The 14,813-nt window shown below is 32.9% G+C and overlaps 1 protein-coding gene across 13 annotated transcripts in view; it reads right to left on the bottom strand.

Moving 5' to 3' along the window:
• Nucleotides 1-14,813, bottom strand: part of LOC143239705 (apoptosis-inducing factor 3-like) — a 146,191-nt gene that overhangs the window by 35,479 nt on the left and 95,899 nt on the right. For all 13 annotated transcript variants that reach the window (XM_076481104.1, XM_076481111.1, XM_076481102.1 and 10 more), the window contains exons 6-10: nt 11,674-11,800; nt 10,305-10,417; nt 9,370-9,456; nt 6,096-6,187; nt 5,235-5,365 (exon numbers count right to left, since the gene is read on the bottom strand). In XM_076481104.1, coding sequence (XP_076337219.1) covers nt 5,235-5,365; nt 6,096-6,187; nt 9,370-9,456; nt 10,305-10,417; nt 11,674-11,800 — 550 coding nt within the window. The remainder of the gene's footprint in view (nt 1-5,234; nt 5,366-6,095; nt 6,188-9,369; nt 9,457-10,304; nt 10,418-11,673; nt 11,801-14,813) is intronic.

Below are 14,813 nucleotides of genomic sequence, written 5' to 3'. Positions count from 1 at the left end.
TGGTTTTTAAACCACTAATTATCATAACATCCAATAATTCTGTTTTAACCCTTTCATGACAGGCTCAATATACACAAATTTGTTTACACATTTGCGCATGTTAAGTTTTTATACTATAACTTTTGATGCAGTAAGTATCTTCACAGACTTTGGTAGACTTTTAGTAAAGATGGCAAGTTTTTTGTACATAAAATATCAGATTTTTTAATGAAGTATTTTTACTAAAGTTTTATTTGCAAAATATTGAATTTGTTTTTGTTACTAATCAAATGCAAAGTGATTTTCATATCATGATTAATAAACTATTCTTTGTCCCAAAAATCTCAAATATTATTTGTGTAATCTCTAAAACTTCCTAAATACATTTAAAATGTTTGTTTTCAGTAAAGCTTTATATTTTGTCTGTTTTCTTCTCTACCCTACCGTACACTATATAATATACAAAGTGACCCTGTCTTGGCTGTATTTTAGTAGACTAGTATTTTGTAATATACAGTCACATTTCAAATATTATACATTGCATCTATATATATAGATTATTACTATTTAGAAATTAGTTATTAATCTTATTCTTCTTAAAACATAGAACAGTAAATAAAGAAATAAACAATTATTTGTTCTAGCTACAACTTTTTTACTCAGTTGAGCTTTACATAGGTTGCTTAACCTTTTAAAACTTTATATATGGAGGATGTAAAACAAAATATTTTTAGGTTTTATATCTACAATTTAACAACCATAAAATCATAAATTACCACATCAATACCACAGAATTCCACCATAATTTATCAAGTTCAATAATTAAGCTGTATTTAGGTCTAAAATTCATGAAATTTCAAGCAGACTAAGGACACATCCTACCTCCTTGAAATCTTGACTTAAAAGAACAGAGTGGCCACCCAAAACATTAAAATGGCTTAAAAACGCCACTAGCAGAAGATATTAAGCTGTTGACTGGTTATTCTTGTTATATCTTGAAATACGTATATATATAAGGAACCGTTTCCCAAAACATTGTGTTTGAGTACATAAGTATATATTGTGTTTGAGTATATATATATATTAGGGTGCGCCAAAAAACAAAAAGTTGTGACACTCAGTCACTCGCTTATAATTTGATTCCATTCAATGAAAAAAATATGCTAGCATAAAAATCAATCCAATACATTAATATTTAGGGGTTGCGCAATGCGCACAAAATAACATCGTGCTTCTGGAACCAAACGAAAAGTTGGCATTAGTGAAAGGCTAGCTTTGGCTTTAGACAGAACCCAGATCAGTGACCGAAAAGCCGCGCAAATTTTGCTTCCTTTTGCAGCTCATATTGGACATAATATCGAGGATCTTGCCATTAGCCCCAGTTCCATAAGGAGGAAACGAATTACTAACCGTACTCTTCTAGCAGCTGAATTGAAGGAAAGTTTTTTTCCAAACATTCCTTTTACATTACATTGGGATGGTAAGCTGATGCCTGACTTGGTTGGCAGAGAGAAGATCGAACATTTGGCAAATTTAGTTTCAGGTGAAGGTGTAGAGAAGATTCTTTCAGTGCCCAAGATTGATAGTGGGGATGCAAATTCAGTAGCTTCTGAGATCGGATCAGTTTTAGTAGAATGGAATGTAAAAGACAGAATTAAATTGCTTTGCTTTGACACCACAGCGACCAATACAGGATCCAAATCTGGCGTCTGTCTGAGGATTGAAATGTTACTTGAACGTGAGCTCTTGCACCTTGCCTGTAGACATCACATTTTGGAGATTCTTCTGAGCTGTATTCTCTACTCTCAATAGAGACATCAAAAAGTCCAGATATTACTTTGTTTTTAAACTTTAGAGATTGTTGGCCTAAAATTAATAAAACTAAGTACATAACAGCAGAAGAAGCAATGCCACTCCGAATACAGCCTTGGAAGGATGATATTATTCATTTTTGTCAGAATCTCCTTGAATCTCATCAACCACGGGACGATTATAAAGAGCTCTTGGAATTAGCTGTCATTTTTCTTGGATCTCTTCCACACGAACGTTCTTCAGTTTCTTTCCATACTTCTGGTGCTGTACATCGTGCACGATGGATGGCTCGAGCAATGTATTCTCTAAAAATTTGGATGTTCCAAGAGGAGTTTGGTAGACTGCAACCACGGCCTGCTTCATCTCGTGTTTCATTTGACGCACATTTCTGCAGCAAACTTGGCAATTTGTGTGTCTTTATAACTAAACATTACTTGCTCTCATGGTTTACAGCTAAGGATGCTTCTGTGGCAGCTCGAAGGGACCTTACACTACTTAAGGAACTTGTATTGCATGAAAATCATATGATTAAGGAAGTTGGTACAAAGGCAATGAATCAGCATTTATGGTATTTATCTGAGGTTGCAGTTGGGCTTGCGCTCTTTGATGACGGTATAACGAATAGCGACAAACTCAAGATGGTCTCAAATATGAATACCTTGAAAGGATCTCCTAGGCCAACTCCACGTTTAACAGTTGATGCTGCAAGCAATGCTGTTTCCAGAAAACTTCTAGATTTTTTTACCTGGAAAATTTTCTACCATCTGGATATTAGTAGCGCATTTTTATCATTACCACCGAAAGAGTGGAGTGCCTCCGAAGAGTACAAACAAGGAAAGGACAGAGTAAAGAAACTTTTTGTGACAAATGATGCAGCTGAAAGAGGAGTGGCTTTAATTCAACAGTTTACGGCAAAGAGCCGCACCAAGAACGAAGATCAATTTCAGTATATGATTCAGGTGGCAGAAGAACATTGGCGAACATAATGCGAAGGGGGCAGATAAGATAAAACTTCAATGAAATAAATTTTTCTTTCAAGTTTTTATGTTTTTGCTAATTGTATAATCAATAAATATTAAATAATTTCTTTAAATAATTTAATTACCATTAACAGTGTAATGTAGTGTAAATTTAAGGAAAATAGTGAACTTTGCGAGGGATGCGCAACCCCTAAATACTTCGCAATTGAAATGAAACTTTGTCTATGTTCTTTTCTCATGCAGTGACACAACTGAGCAAAAAAATTGGGACATTTTAATTTTTATCCTTTATCTGCTGATGCATCCTAGTATATATATACACACACACTGTTACAAACTTTAAGCTGTTTAGGATACGTTAAATCTAATTTACAGTAAAAATACTTTATTACAATTTTTTATTTATTTTTTTCTACAAAAGACTTATTATTAGAAATTATAGTATCGAAACTCTAAAGGTAGTTTTGGGTTCACAAACTTGGCCAAAATAGACTGAGCCCAAAATAGGAGAGTAAATGACAGAACATACATCTCTAATTACTGAAAATACATTTGTGGGAAAAAATGTTCATAATATCTAAAAAAGGTATTCTGCAAAAAATATTTATCCATGCTTTCAATTTTTTAAAATTTTGAAGCTTAAAAATATACATTTTAAGACATTCATGATGTGCTAGAAACATGTAAGTGCAAGAAGTCTTGATAAAACTGAAATAGAAACCCTTATAACCTGAGCACTTTTGAAAGGTGGACTTTTCTTCTTAAGGAAAAATCTGGGAATACATGTTAAGATAGATACAGTTATGACAGAAAGTGTTTGTACTCCTGCATCATGAGGAAAAAACTACTCACAACTTAAAAAGTATCATGATTAGGATAATGAAAGTATGGTATATTATAAATATTATACTAACATGCATCTACATAAATTTTTATGTAAATTGAACAACAAATAAACTGTTTATAAACAAATAACCAAACAATGGAGGGGCAGAAAGTATTCATGCATCTACTTTAATGGTCAGTTGTGTAGCCTTTCAATTGGATTACTTGGCACAATCTCTCCTCATAGCTCTCCATGATATTTGACAGTACTTGACTGGTATTTTCTTCCATTCTTCTTTACAGAAGGCCTCCAACTCTTGCAAGTTTTTCAGATGACACTGACAAACCCTGGTCTTCAACTCATGCCAAACATTTTCAATTAGGTTGAGATCGGGTGACTGCGATGGCCATTCCAAAACGCTTATATGGTTCCTCTGCAACCAGGATTGTACATATTTTGATGTGTGCTTAGGATCATTGTCGTGCTGGAAGGTCCAAGGACGCCCAAGCTGCAAGTTCCAAGCATCATTCTTAATATAAGTACCTGATATATCAACAAACTCTTTTTTTTTTTCATGATTCCGTTGACGCTGTGAAAGCTGCCTATACCAGAAGAGCTGAAGGAACCCCATAGCATGATTGAGCCACCTCTATGTTTAACTGTAGGGACTGTGTTCTTTGGAAGATTTTGTTCCACCTTCTTACAGAAAATATTGCAAACATCATTGTGGCCAAAACGCTCGATTTAAGTCTCGTCTGACCAAAGAATACTCTTCCAATAGGTAAAGGGTTTCTCTACATGATTTCTTGCATACCTCAATCGTGCTTCTAAATAAACAGGCTTTAAATATGGAGTTCTACGAGGACGGCATGCTTTGAACCCAGAAGAGTGTAACACGTTTGTAACTGTAGAGGCGCTTACTTCAACCCCAGTTTCCCTTATCAGCTTCTGTATGTCATCACTTGTTAAATGAGGGTTCCTACTAATTTCTCTGAGAACCTTCCTCTTGGTTCTCTCTGGAATTTTGGTGGGGTGTCCGGAATGAGGAAGGTTAGTAGTTGATCCTGTAAGCTTAAACTTGGCAATTATGCTTTGAACAGTAGATTTAGGTACATTACATTGTGTAGCAATACCGGAAAGAGACACACGAGACTTGTATTTTACAATAATTCGTTTTTTTAAATCACTGGACAGTTGTCTCCTGTTCGCCATGATGACCAAGCAGATAATGACAGAGACAGCGCTAAATTGCCGGAAGTAAATCTTTTGCTGGCTAAATTCCAATAATTATGTACCAAGTGTCTAGTTCTGGAATGGTATAATGTAGTTTAATTGCCAAACTAAACAAAATTTTTACGGGTTGTTCTTAAATGTACGAACACTTTCTGCTCCTCCTATTTTTGGTTATTTGTTTATAAACAGTTTATTTGTCGTTTAATTTACATAAAAATTTATGTAGATCTGTGTTAGTATAATATTTATAATATATTACATGTCTATTAGCCTAATTGTGATACTTTTTAAGTTATGAGCAAAAAACTACTAGATACGCAGGGGTATGAACACTTTCTGTCGTATCTGTACATTCTGGTTTTTTACTTCACCAAGATAAAACTGAAAAATTCTATATCACTAACCAATAAAAGAGTTTCCTATAATAACCACTTTCTTCTCCTTGGAATTCTCTGATATAATGTTAGCTTCTTCTGGTGTTCTCAACTGACAGATGAACTCAAGATTTTTGCCTGGAACATCTAGTATCCTTGGTCTGATTAAATGAAAAATTAAAATAATTTATGATTGATTACAGAGAATCATACATGCAAACATAACCATGTGAGCACTTACCACCCATAAGGAGATGCTATGAAATACACACATATACTTCATTATAATTTTGTTTTTACAAAATACCATAACTTTGTATGAACATACACAGTAAAAACAGTCTTATGTGTTACTATAGAGAAATATATTTTTAATGACAACTGTATGAAAAAGTAAGAATAGTAAGCTCCGTATCACTATAAACAAAAGAAAAGAAAACACATGCACAAATAACTGATGTTTTATTTCTAACGAGATTTTATTTATATGAAATGTTGAATTCAGTCATTATCTCAAATGTAGTGTCACCATGCAATTATTTGAGAAATATCTGTAAATAAAAATATTTTACTGTAACAAAGAAATTCACTTACATTCCACTAATTTTGTTTGAACATTTACAAAAATGCTTTTTGAAAATTTAGTTTAATTTAACATATACTTATTCTAAATAATCATAATAGATAAGCCTAAAGCTTGATCACATGCACATTTTACTAATCATACTTGGAGTTTGTTCAAATGACAACAGGAAACAACAAAAATTGTAGAAAAGTATACAAATCTGATTTCAATACATTACCATCATTCTTAATGATCTAATGGATAATTTGATACAAATAACAAGTTTTTATTTCTAGTTAGAATATGTAGAATGCAATTAAACTTACCTTCCACCTGTAGCTATCATCAAACTATCATAGCTGATAATGCTACCATCTTTAGAAGAAATTACTTTCTTCTCTCCATCTACAGCAGTAACCTAAATTTAAAATATTTTCACTTTAGAGCTTACATTCTAAAATGTTTTGGTTTATAAATAAAATTCTGAGTAGTTTTGCTTAAATATTTGAAAATACAATAACTTACTTTAACCATATTCTAAACATTAAGGAAAACTTGACTTATTTATTTTGAAAAATAAAAGATATTTATGGACTCTCTCTTATATTCAATTGAAAAATTTCAAAAGTATACATTTTTCTATACATTTTTCTGCTATTTATTTTGGTCCTATTATTATTTTAAGAAACATCTGAAACAAGCTTCCCAGAATTGTTCTTGACTCTAGTGGAGAATAAAACACTAAAAAATATTTTTTTGCTTCTAGTTGGTATAAACCAGTGGTTCCTAACCTAAGTTCAGTCGAACCCCAGGGTTCGGTGAGTCAGTCTCAGGGGTTCGGCAAAGATCAAGACATACACACTGACACCTCATTGTATGATTCGTGACATCATGCTCCAATTGGCCATCACAGGCTGCAGCTATTCACATCACATCACTTGGCCTTAATATCTGTGCTGCAGGGAACTTCATGCGCTTAGCAGTTCATTTGTGACTGTGGTAATCGTGTGTCATTTGTGATTTTTTTCCTAATCATTCAATCCCTTCATACTAACTATGTCAAGCAAAAACAAAGTGGTCGGATGAATACATACAATATGGATTCACATGTATAACAAAACATGATGGTCGGATGAATACGTCCTATAGATGCATGATTTGCAATGACAAGTTGAGCAATTCTAGTCTAGCACTGGCAAACCTAAGAGAACACTCCCTAAAGCTGCATGGAGATGGGAAATACAAGAACACAATGCTTGCTGAATTCAAAGTAAAGAGAGCCAGGTTCGATGAAAAGGCTACTTTGCTTGTTCTCGGCTTTGCACTAATTGACAAACTGATCCTCACAGCATCATGCGATGTTGCGTACTTGATCGCAAAGCAGGACAAGCCACACAACATTGGTGAGGTACTCGTAAAATTAGTTGCATTGAAGATGGTGAGTATCATGCTGGGAAAAGCTGCTCAAAATAAGTTATCCCAAATTCCTCTTTCAAATGACACCATCAGCAGCAGAATAGATGACATGAGCGATGACATCTTGGCTCAAGTGGTTGCAGATCTGATTTCAAGCCCAGCAAAATTCAGCCTTCAACTCAACGAGACCACAGACATTTCCAATCTAAGCCAGTTTGTTATATTCGTGCGCTATGTGAAAAATGACAAGATAAAAGAAGATTTTTTATTTTATAAGCCTCTTACAACAACAACTAAGGCAGCTGATGTGAAGAAACTTGTGGATGACTTCTTTAGAGACAATGATCTTTCGTGGGATATGGTTTCTGCAGTTTGTTTGGATGGAGCTCCAGTCATACTGGGACAAAACTCTGGTTTTGGTGTGCTAGTGAAAGCTGATGCATCACACATCATTGTAATGCACTGTGTTCTGTACAGACACACATTGGCAAAAAAAACATTACCTTCAAAATTGACAGAAGTATTAAAAGTTGTAGTGGAATGTGTGAACTTTGTGTGAAATAGTGCCCTGAAGCACCGCATCTTCAAAGATGTGTGTAATGAAATGAGCTCTGAATTCGGGTACTTCTGTACCATTCTAACATTCGTTGATTATCCTGGGGAAAGGTGCTGAATCGTGTTTTTGCCATGCATGTGGAATTAGCCCTGCTTTTGTGAAAGCACCAACATTGTCATGCAGATTGTTTAAAAAAAATCTGAGTTCATTCTCATTTTGGCATACATGGCCGATATCTTCAATGCTCTCAATCAGTAGATGCAGGAGTCAACATCATTGAAGCGGAAGAAAACCTGAAGGCTTTTCAAAAAAAGCTACCATTATGGAAACAATAAACAGAGAACAATAACTTTGCAAACTTTTCCCTGCTGAAAGACTGTGTAAGTAAGATCGAAGATGTGTCTGAAATCGGAGACATTTTTGTACCCGGGGAACTGAAGCAAGCAATTGTCATGCACTTAGATGAGCTCACAAAGTCTCTTGACAGATACTTCCCCACCAGAGTCACATCCAGCATGGGTGAGACAGCCGTTCACGTTTAGTGTTGCGACAGCAGATGTCAATGATGAATACCTCGACGAAATCATTGAACGTCAGCACAGGCAGGTCCAACAGCAATTTTTCAGAACAACAACACTCTCAACGTTTTGGTGTCACCAAATAGTAGCGTACCCTCTTATTGTTAAGAAATCCCTTGAGATACTCATACCGTTTGTTACAACGTATCTTTGCGAGCAATCATTTTCGAAGATGGTAGACATAAAAATGAAGAAAAGGAACAGACTTTGTTGAGAAAATGATACGAGAGTGGCACTTGCTAAGGTGAAGCTGTGCATTTCTGAAGTTGTCTCTGAAAGGCAACAGCAAAAGTCACATTGATTTGCAGTAAATATTCATTGAGTTTTGATATTGTGTGCAAATGATGCATGGTTCATTTTGTGCACTAATAAAATATCTACTTATCCTCTGAATTTGAAAAAAAAACATATTTTATTTTTCCAATTACGAAGAGTTCAGTGAATGCAAGTACAAAACTCCCGGGGTTCAGTACTTCCAACAAAGTTAAGAACCACTGGTATAAACAAACTGCAATTAAGTTTACACCCTACATAAGACATATGAATGACAAGGGCTTATTTGGTCCTTTAAATCTGTTCCTGTACACCCACCCTCATGATAAAAAAAACAGCAAAATATAAACTCATTGAGTTCTTTCTTTAATTTTACATACGATACTAGCCTACACATTTCTACTGACAGCAACTTATCCAAAAGTTAATAATCCTCTTTGAAAAATTAAGACATTAACTGAAATTTAACCCATCTTTTCAAATCTTAAACTTTTCCTCTTTTTCTGTTATCTTTGAAGTTCAACACAAAAAACAAACAAAGGCCATTGTCTTATAAATCCCCTAGAAAATCTTGTAACCTTTAAAATGATCATATTTTCCTCTTCTTTTCTCAAGTACCAATATCCTCTTTCTACTGAATCTATTTCCTATCTCATATAAGAAGACCAAACCTGCACACGATATTCCAGTTCACTTCATCATTACATGTTAAACTATATATACAAAGTAACAAAAAATTACACCTCCTTATATATACAAAGTAATAAAAAACACCACCTCCTTCTCATATTGTACTTCCACATTTGCATCCTTATACCAGTCTTGATTCCTCAACAGGAGATCTTCAGCTCGAGCATTTAATACCTAAGACATCCAAACTTCAATTTGTGAACAAAAACAAAACATTATATATTTAAATCTATAAAACACTTATATTAAAATGTAACCATTCATGGCACAAATGAGTTAAAAATGCCATGTGAGTGAGAAAACCTCCACGTGTGTCTCAGGTTCCAACACACAAGTATTTCTTTCTTACAGATCTATTATTTTTAATCACTCACATGAAATCCTCATATACCTCTCCATATATTACATATTTTAAAATAATAATTAAAAACTATTTCAAGTGCAGTATGTTCTACAATTAACTCAACATTTTAATTCTAATAATTAATGAGTTGAGTGGTGTCTTATATATGAAAGCTTTTTAATCTTTCACGTAACTAAAACTGTTCATATTTCTTTTACATTACTCCCCTAAAACAGCATAGAAAGATAAGATTCAAGCAATCATTAATTTAAATTACTTTAATATGGAGCTAGTATGGAGTCATGTATCACATTATTTTTCTTAATTATCAGTGTTTATATGAATATATCAGAAAGGAATGTGACATGTCTTTTCAATCAAAGAAACAATATGTCTTAAGTTCATTTAAATAATAATAAGTACAATAATAGTACCCAAATTTATTATATAATCATCATGTTTTAAAAATGTGTCAGTCCATTCAGAATATTCATGAATAATAAATTGGTAAAACAAAGTTATAGCTATTTTTTTTACTTGAATATAGAAAACTAATATGCAAAAATACACTTGATATCTAAAAAATGCTCATTGGTCCAAACAAAATTAAGTTAAATGTCTATTACTACAAAATAATTTACAACACCTTTCTGTTCAGTGATATCTATGATATTTTCACCTTGCTTAATTTGGGCCTGTCATATGGAGTGTGTTTTTCTTTTGTAACCAAAATTAATCGTCCTCTGAACCCCTCTTGTCTTAGAGTTTCAATGCAAGCTTGACCAGCTCCACCTAGGAAACAGAAAATCAGTAAAAATGTTTCTCAATTATTCAATACAATATTTTCTTTAAAAAGCTTTTGCTTTTAGAATTTCATTTTAGAATTGTCCAAGAATAATCATCATAAGCTGAAAAAAAAGGCTAAAACAAAATGCACAAATCTGGAACATCAATTTGTACAAAGTCATTAATTTGCAACTCTTAACTTATACAAAAGTCAGTGTGTGTCATGTCATGCCACGCCCAGTTTCTCAAAACCTTATAAGTGTAGTGAGTGGTATGACAAGCTTAAAGCCTAGAGCCAAATCTACAAAATTTATCATAAAATAAAATAAAAACAGATCCAGTTATAAACTTAAATTGTTTTTGAATTAAGCTATTTTCTGTTATATTACCAACATTTCTAATAAAAAGTAAAACCTCTTTAAACAACAGAAACTCTAAATTAAGAAATCAATAAACACTTTGATTGACTCACCAAGGAATTTAATGAAGTTTGACTGCCTCAATTGCACTTTTCTGCTTCTTTGTTGACCAAGCTTGATTTTGTAAAACTTGTTTAATTCAATCAACAAAATTTGAGGTTAGGGTATACTAAGGGGTAAAGGTCATAGTACTTATCATTTATCATGGGCTATATGCTAGTGATATAATAATCCCTTATGTTTGGAAACCAGTATTTTCAATTTTAATCAGTTTTGTATTTTCATATCCTACCATACAGCAGCTACATTTGTTTATTATTTATTATACTTAAAAGCCAATGTATTAATTATTCTTTTGTTTGGATACAAAATCCAAAACTTTTAACAAAGCATTCAGAACAAAAACACTTTTTAATCCTCTTGAAGTTAGTATTTTACTGACAGTCTAACAGAATTAGAAAATTAATCTTTTGGTCATTCAAATTACAACAGTAATGAAGCTCCTCAGAACTTTGCTACCCAAATTTTTTAGCCTCTTATACTAATATGGAAAAAAAACAGTATTGATCATACATTCTTGCAAAAAACAGGTATCAACATTCCTCTAAGCTTTCTCCCAGAACCACATTATTATCCACATACACAGATGCCTTCCTAATTATTCTCTGATGAAGCACTCTGCATAGGGCTTCAAACATCATCTCCGAAACCAGGCAGACACAGTCAATAAGAAATTATTCAACTTTTTTCCCAATGATTTCATCACATACCTATATGCATGCAAACTTTTAACATTACCTATGATACAGGTGTAAAACATGATTCAAAAAATACATTTCTCACCTCCTCCAACAACAACAAATGTTCGGCTGTCCTCCTTAGACTTCCTAGGAAATGTTTTAACATGCTTGTTCTTTTTCAATTCTGCCTTTGAAGCTACAACTGAGACTTTTCCATCTTTTATAGATACCTGAGGAGAAAATGTTGAATAATGAACAATAAAAACTTTAAACATATAATCCAGTCTTAGTGGATTTAGGCAATAGCTATAGATTAATATTATACTAATCCAAGCATAAAACAAAGTTTAAATCGTAAAAGACAAAAAAATCTTTAAGTCCATATTCCAGGGCCATTAAACAACAAATAAAAATTATAACTACACTCACCCAATAAAATCTTAAATGAAAAAAAAGACAATCCTTTTAGTATATCCCAGTCTCATTAGACAACAACTATTAATACTATGTTAAATCTTTACATAAAAAATAATGCAGTCATAACAAACATATTTCAAGTAAAGTGGTAAAACAAAATATGGACAATAAGTAACTACTTGGTTCTTTAAGGCTCTCCTTGCTTATCCATTCCTAAGAAAAGAAAAATTCATATAAACATTTAAATCAACCCTTTATTGTTTTTTAATTCATTGATTACTCCCTTAAACTCCCATATGTTGTTCTTCACTATTGAAGCTGATGGCAATACATTCCATAAGCTACTGACCTAGTTAAAAAAAATGTATCCTAACTGAAGCAAATACTTTAAAAAAATCTTAATGTTGTGTTCTCTCATTCCATTATTTTCAGAAAACAATATAAAGAAATTAGAGCCTTTTATCTTATTGATCCCCCGTGTAATCTTTTTAAATTTTGTTGTATCACCATTTGACCATACGTTTCTCAAGAGAAAACAAGTTAACAATCCTAGCCTATCCTAACAATAAAAATTGCATCCATCAACAAAATTACCATAGTAGCCCTTCCCTGAACCCCCTTCCAACAACATAATATTCTTTTTTTAGAAAAGGATGCCAAAACTTTACATTTTATCCAATTATATCTAAAGGAAAAACTTTTGAAACAAGAAAGTAAAAAGAGAGATGGCTTACATCAATCCTTCAAAAAACAATACAAACAAAATTGTACAGAAGGCATTTGCATTATGTGAGGATGACACAAGTGCCATCCCTACCACTATCTTGTTTGCATTGTTTCCAAAGGATTGATATTAGCCATTACTATATTTACTTCCTTTTTATAAAAGTTTTTTCTTTTCTTGTTTTTCCTAATGCAGTGCTTCAGTGGACATAGGAAGGTTGTATTTATAACCAAGCTGTAAGTAAAATGAGGTTCCAAATATATATATATTTTTTTTTTTATTTTTAACTGTTATTGGCTGGTAATTCTCATTTCACCCTATATTTACGTTTTCTTGGGGAACACCAAATTTTTGTAAGAAAACTGACTTCAAGGGATAATGAGAACATTGTTTACACAGGAATTATGATTTTTTAAAATTATTACAAGTTACTAATAAATACTTATAAAAGCAGATACTTCATTTGAAACCAGGTCACCTCGGTAAAATTGATTGACACCACTCTTTTGGTTTCTGATCTATCTTCTAATAAAAAAGAAGAAAAAAGGAATTCAAACACTTTTTTGGTGTGATATTTACATATATTCCCAGAACTTGCTATTCAGTCATTATAGATATTTCTATAAAGGTAATCACCATAAAATTCTGATGACCTGTTCAGGAAATATTTAAAACACCATTTAGACGAATGATCTCAGCCATCCCTACATAGCCAGTGCTACTGCTTGCCTGTTAAAGAGATAGTTATTTTTTCTGACTGTATTCATTATGTCTGTAAATAATCCTAAAATTCTATTAGTTTTAGTGCTAGCAATAAATACCTTCTCTATGGCTTAAGTGAATTATTTACCACTATGTCAAAATGCTTTATTTCAGTCACACTACTGAAAAATTTTCCATTTATATAAAATATATAAAACTCAAATTATGATAACTTATTATAATGAAAATAATTTTTAAGCATGTATCATACTTGCTAATTCATACATATCATTCTTCTCATTATAGCTAGAATTACAAATTATACCCCTATTAATATAATTATGCAAATAAAAAAACACACAAAGGTATCTGTTCTGCCCCTTGAGGAACACCACTAGTAACACAGTTTAACTGTATTCCATTAATAACAGTTTTTGCTCTCTCTCACTCAGTCACCTTAAAATTCAATTAACTAGTCTTTCTTTAATCACCACCAATCTGACCTTCTTTATCTAATCTTATATACCCCAAGTTCACCTCTTTTCATTATTTAGATAACAAACAACATCTTAGAAAAATTAACACATCACTAAAGCAAGATTTCCATTTCATCAGTCCATGTTGGTATCCTTTTAAAATAACAATTTTTACTAAATGATTTTGCAAAGCTTCTTTTATGAAATTACTAAGAACTTTTCACACTACAAATGTAAAACTAACTAGACTATATGTTTCATGTCAACTCTGTCACTTTTTTAAAAATATCAGTTACTTTAGAAATCCTTCATTTTTTAGATACTCTTTACACTGTCCATCGACTACCCAAAACTACGAGGAAAACATTGTCTGATATTATTGCTTTGTTAATCTTCTGTAGTGCATGAAAATGTATCATATACACAAAACAGTACAAAACCTGTGATGACTTGAAAATATTATCAAAAGTGTTCAAAGGATTTCTTATTACAACTCCTTATGATTCCTGTATATAGTGAGGGAACCTCCCAGAAAGAATCTGTATTTTCAGTTTCCCTTCTCTAAGAGCTGTACATCCACTCACGTGTTTGCTGTGCATAGCAACCCATGAAAAGGACAAAAGGATTTTGGTGGTTAATTAGTGTCTAGGGCATTGCAACACACTACTATGACCTTGAATTCCTCAAAACTGGTGGCCTTGGGGTGGCCCTCAGGGTCAATTGGCTGGTTTGGTTGGGCTAAGGTCAACTGAGTACCAGTGTTGAGATTTCTCAACAGGTGTTGTGCACTTTTTGTCTCATCCTGGTGTTTGGGTATTATGCTCACAAAGCCCTGGCATTGATGCACTGCCCTTGTTTGATATTATAGTGCACCTCCTTGTAGGACTACGTGATGGGTGGGGTCAGTGGGCACTGAATTTTTCT

The sequence above is a fragment of the Tachypleus tridentatus genome, chromosome 13 (genome assembly GCF_004210375.1).
Source record: "Tachypleus tridentatus isolate NWPU-2018 chromosome 13, ASM421037v1, whole genome shotgun sequence".
Lineage (NCBI taxonomy): Eukaryota > Metazoa > Arthropoda > Merostomata > Xiphosura > Limulidae > Tachypleus > Tachypleus tridentatus.
The sequence above is the reverse complement of the archived record's forward strand: the minus strand, read 5'-3'. Positions and strand labels throughout refer to the sequence as shown.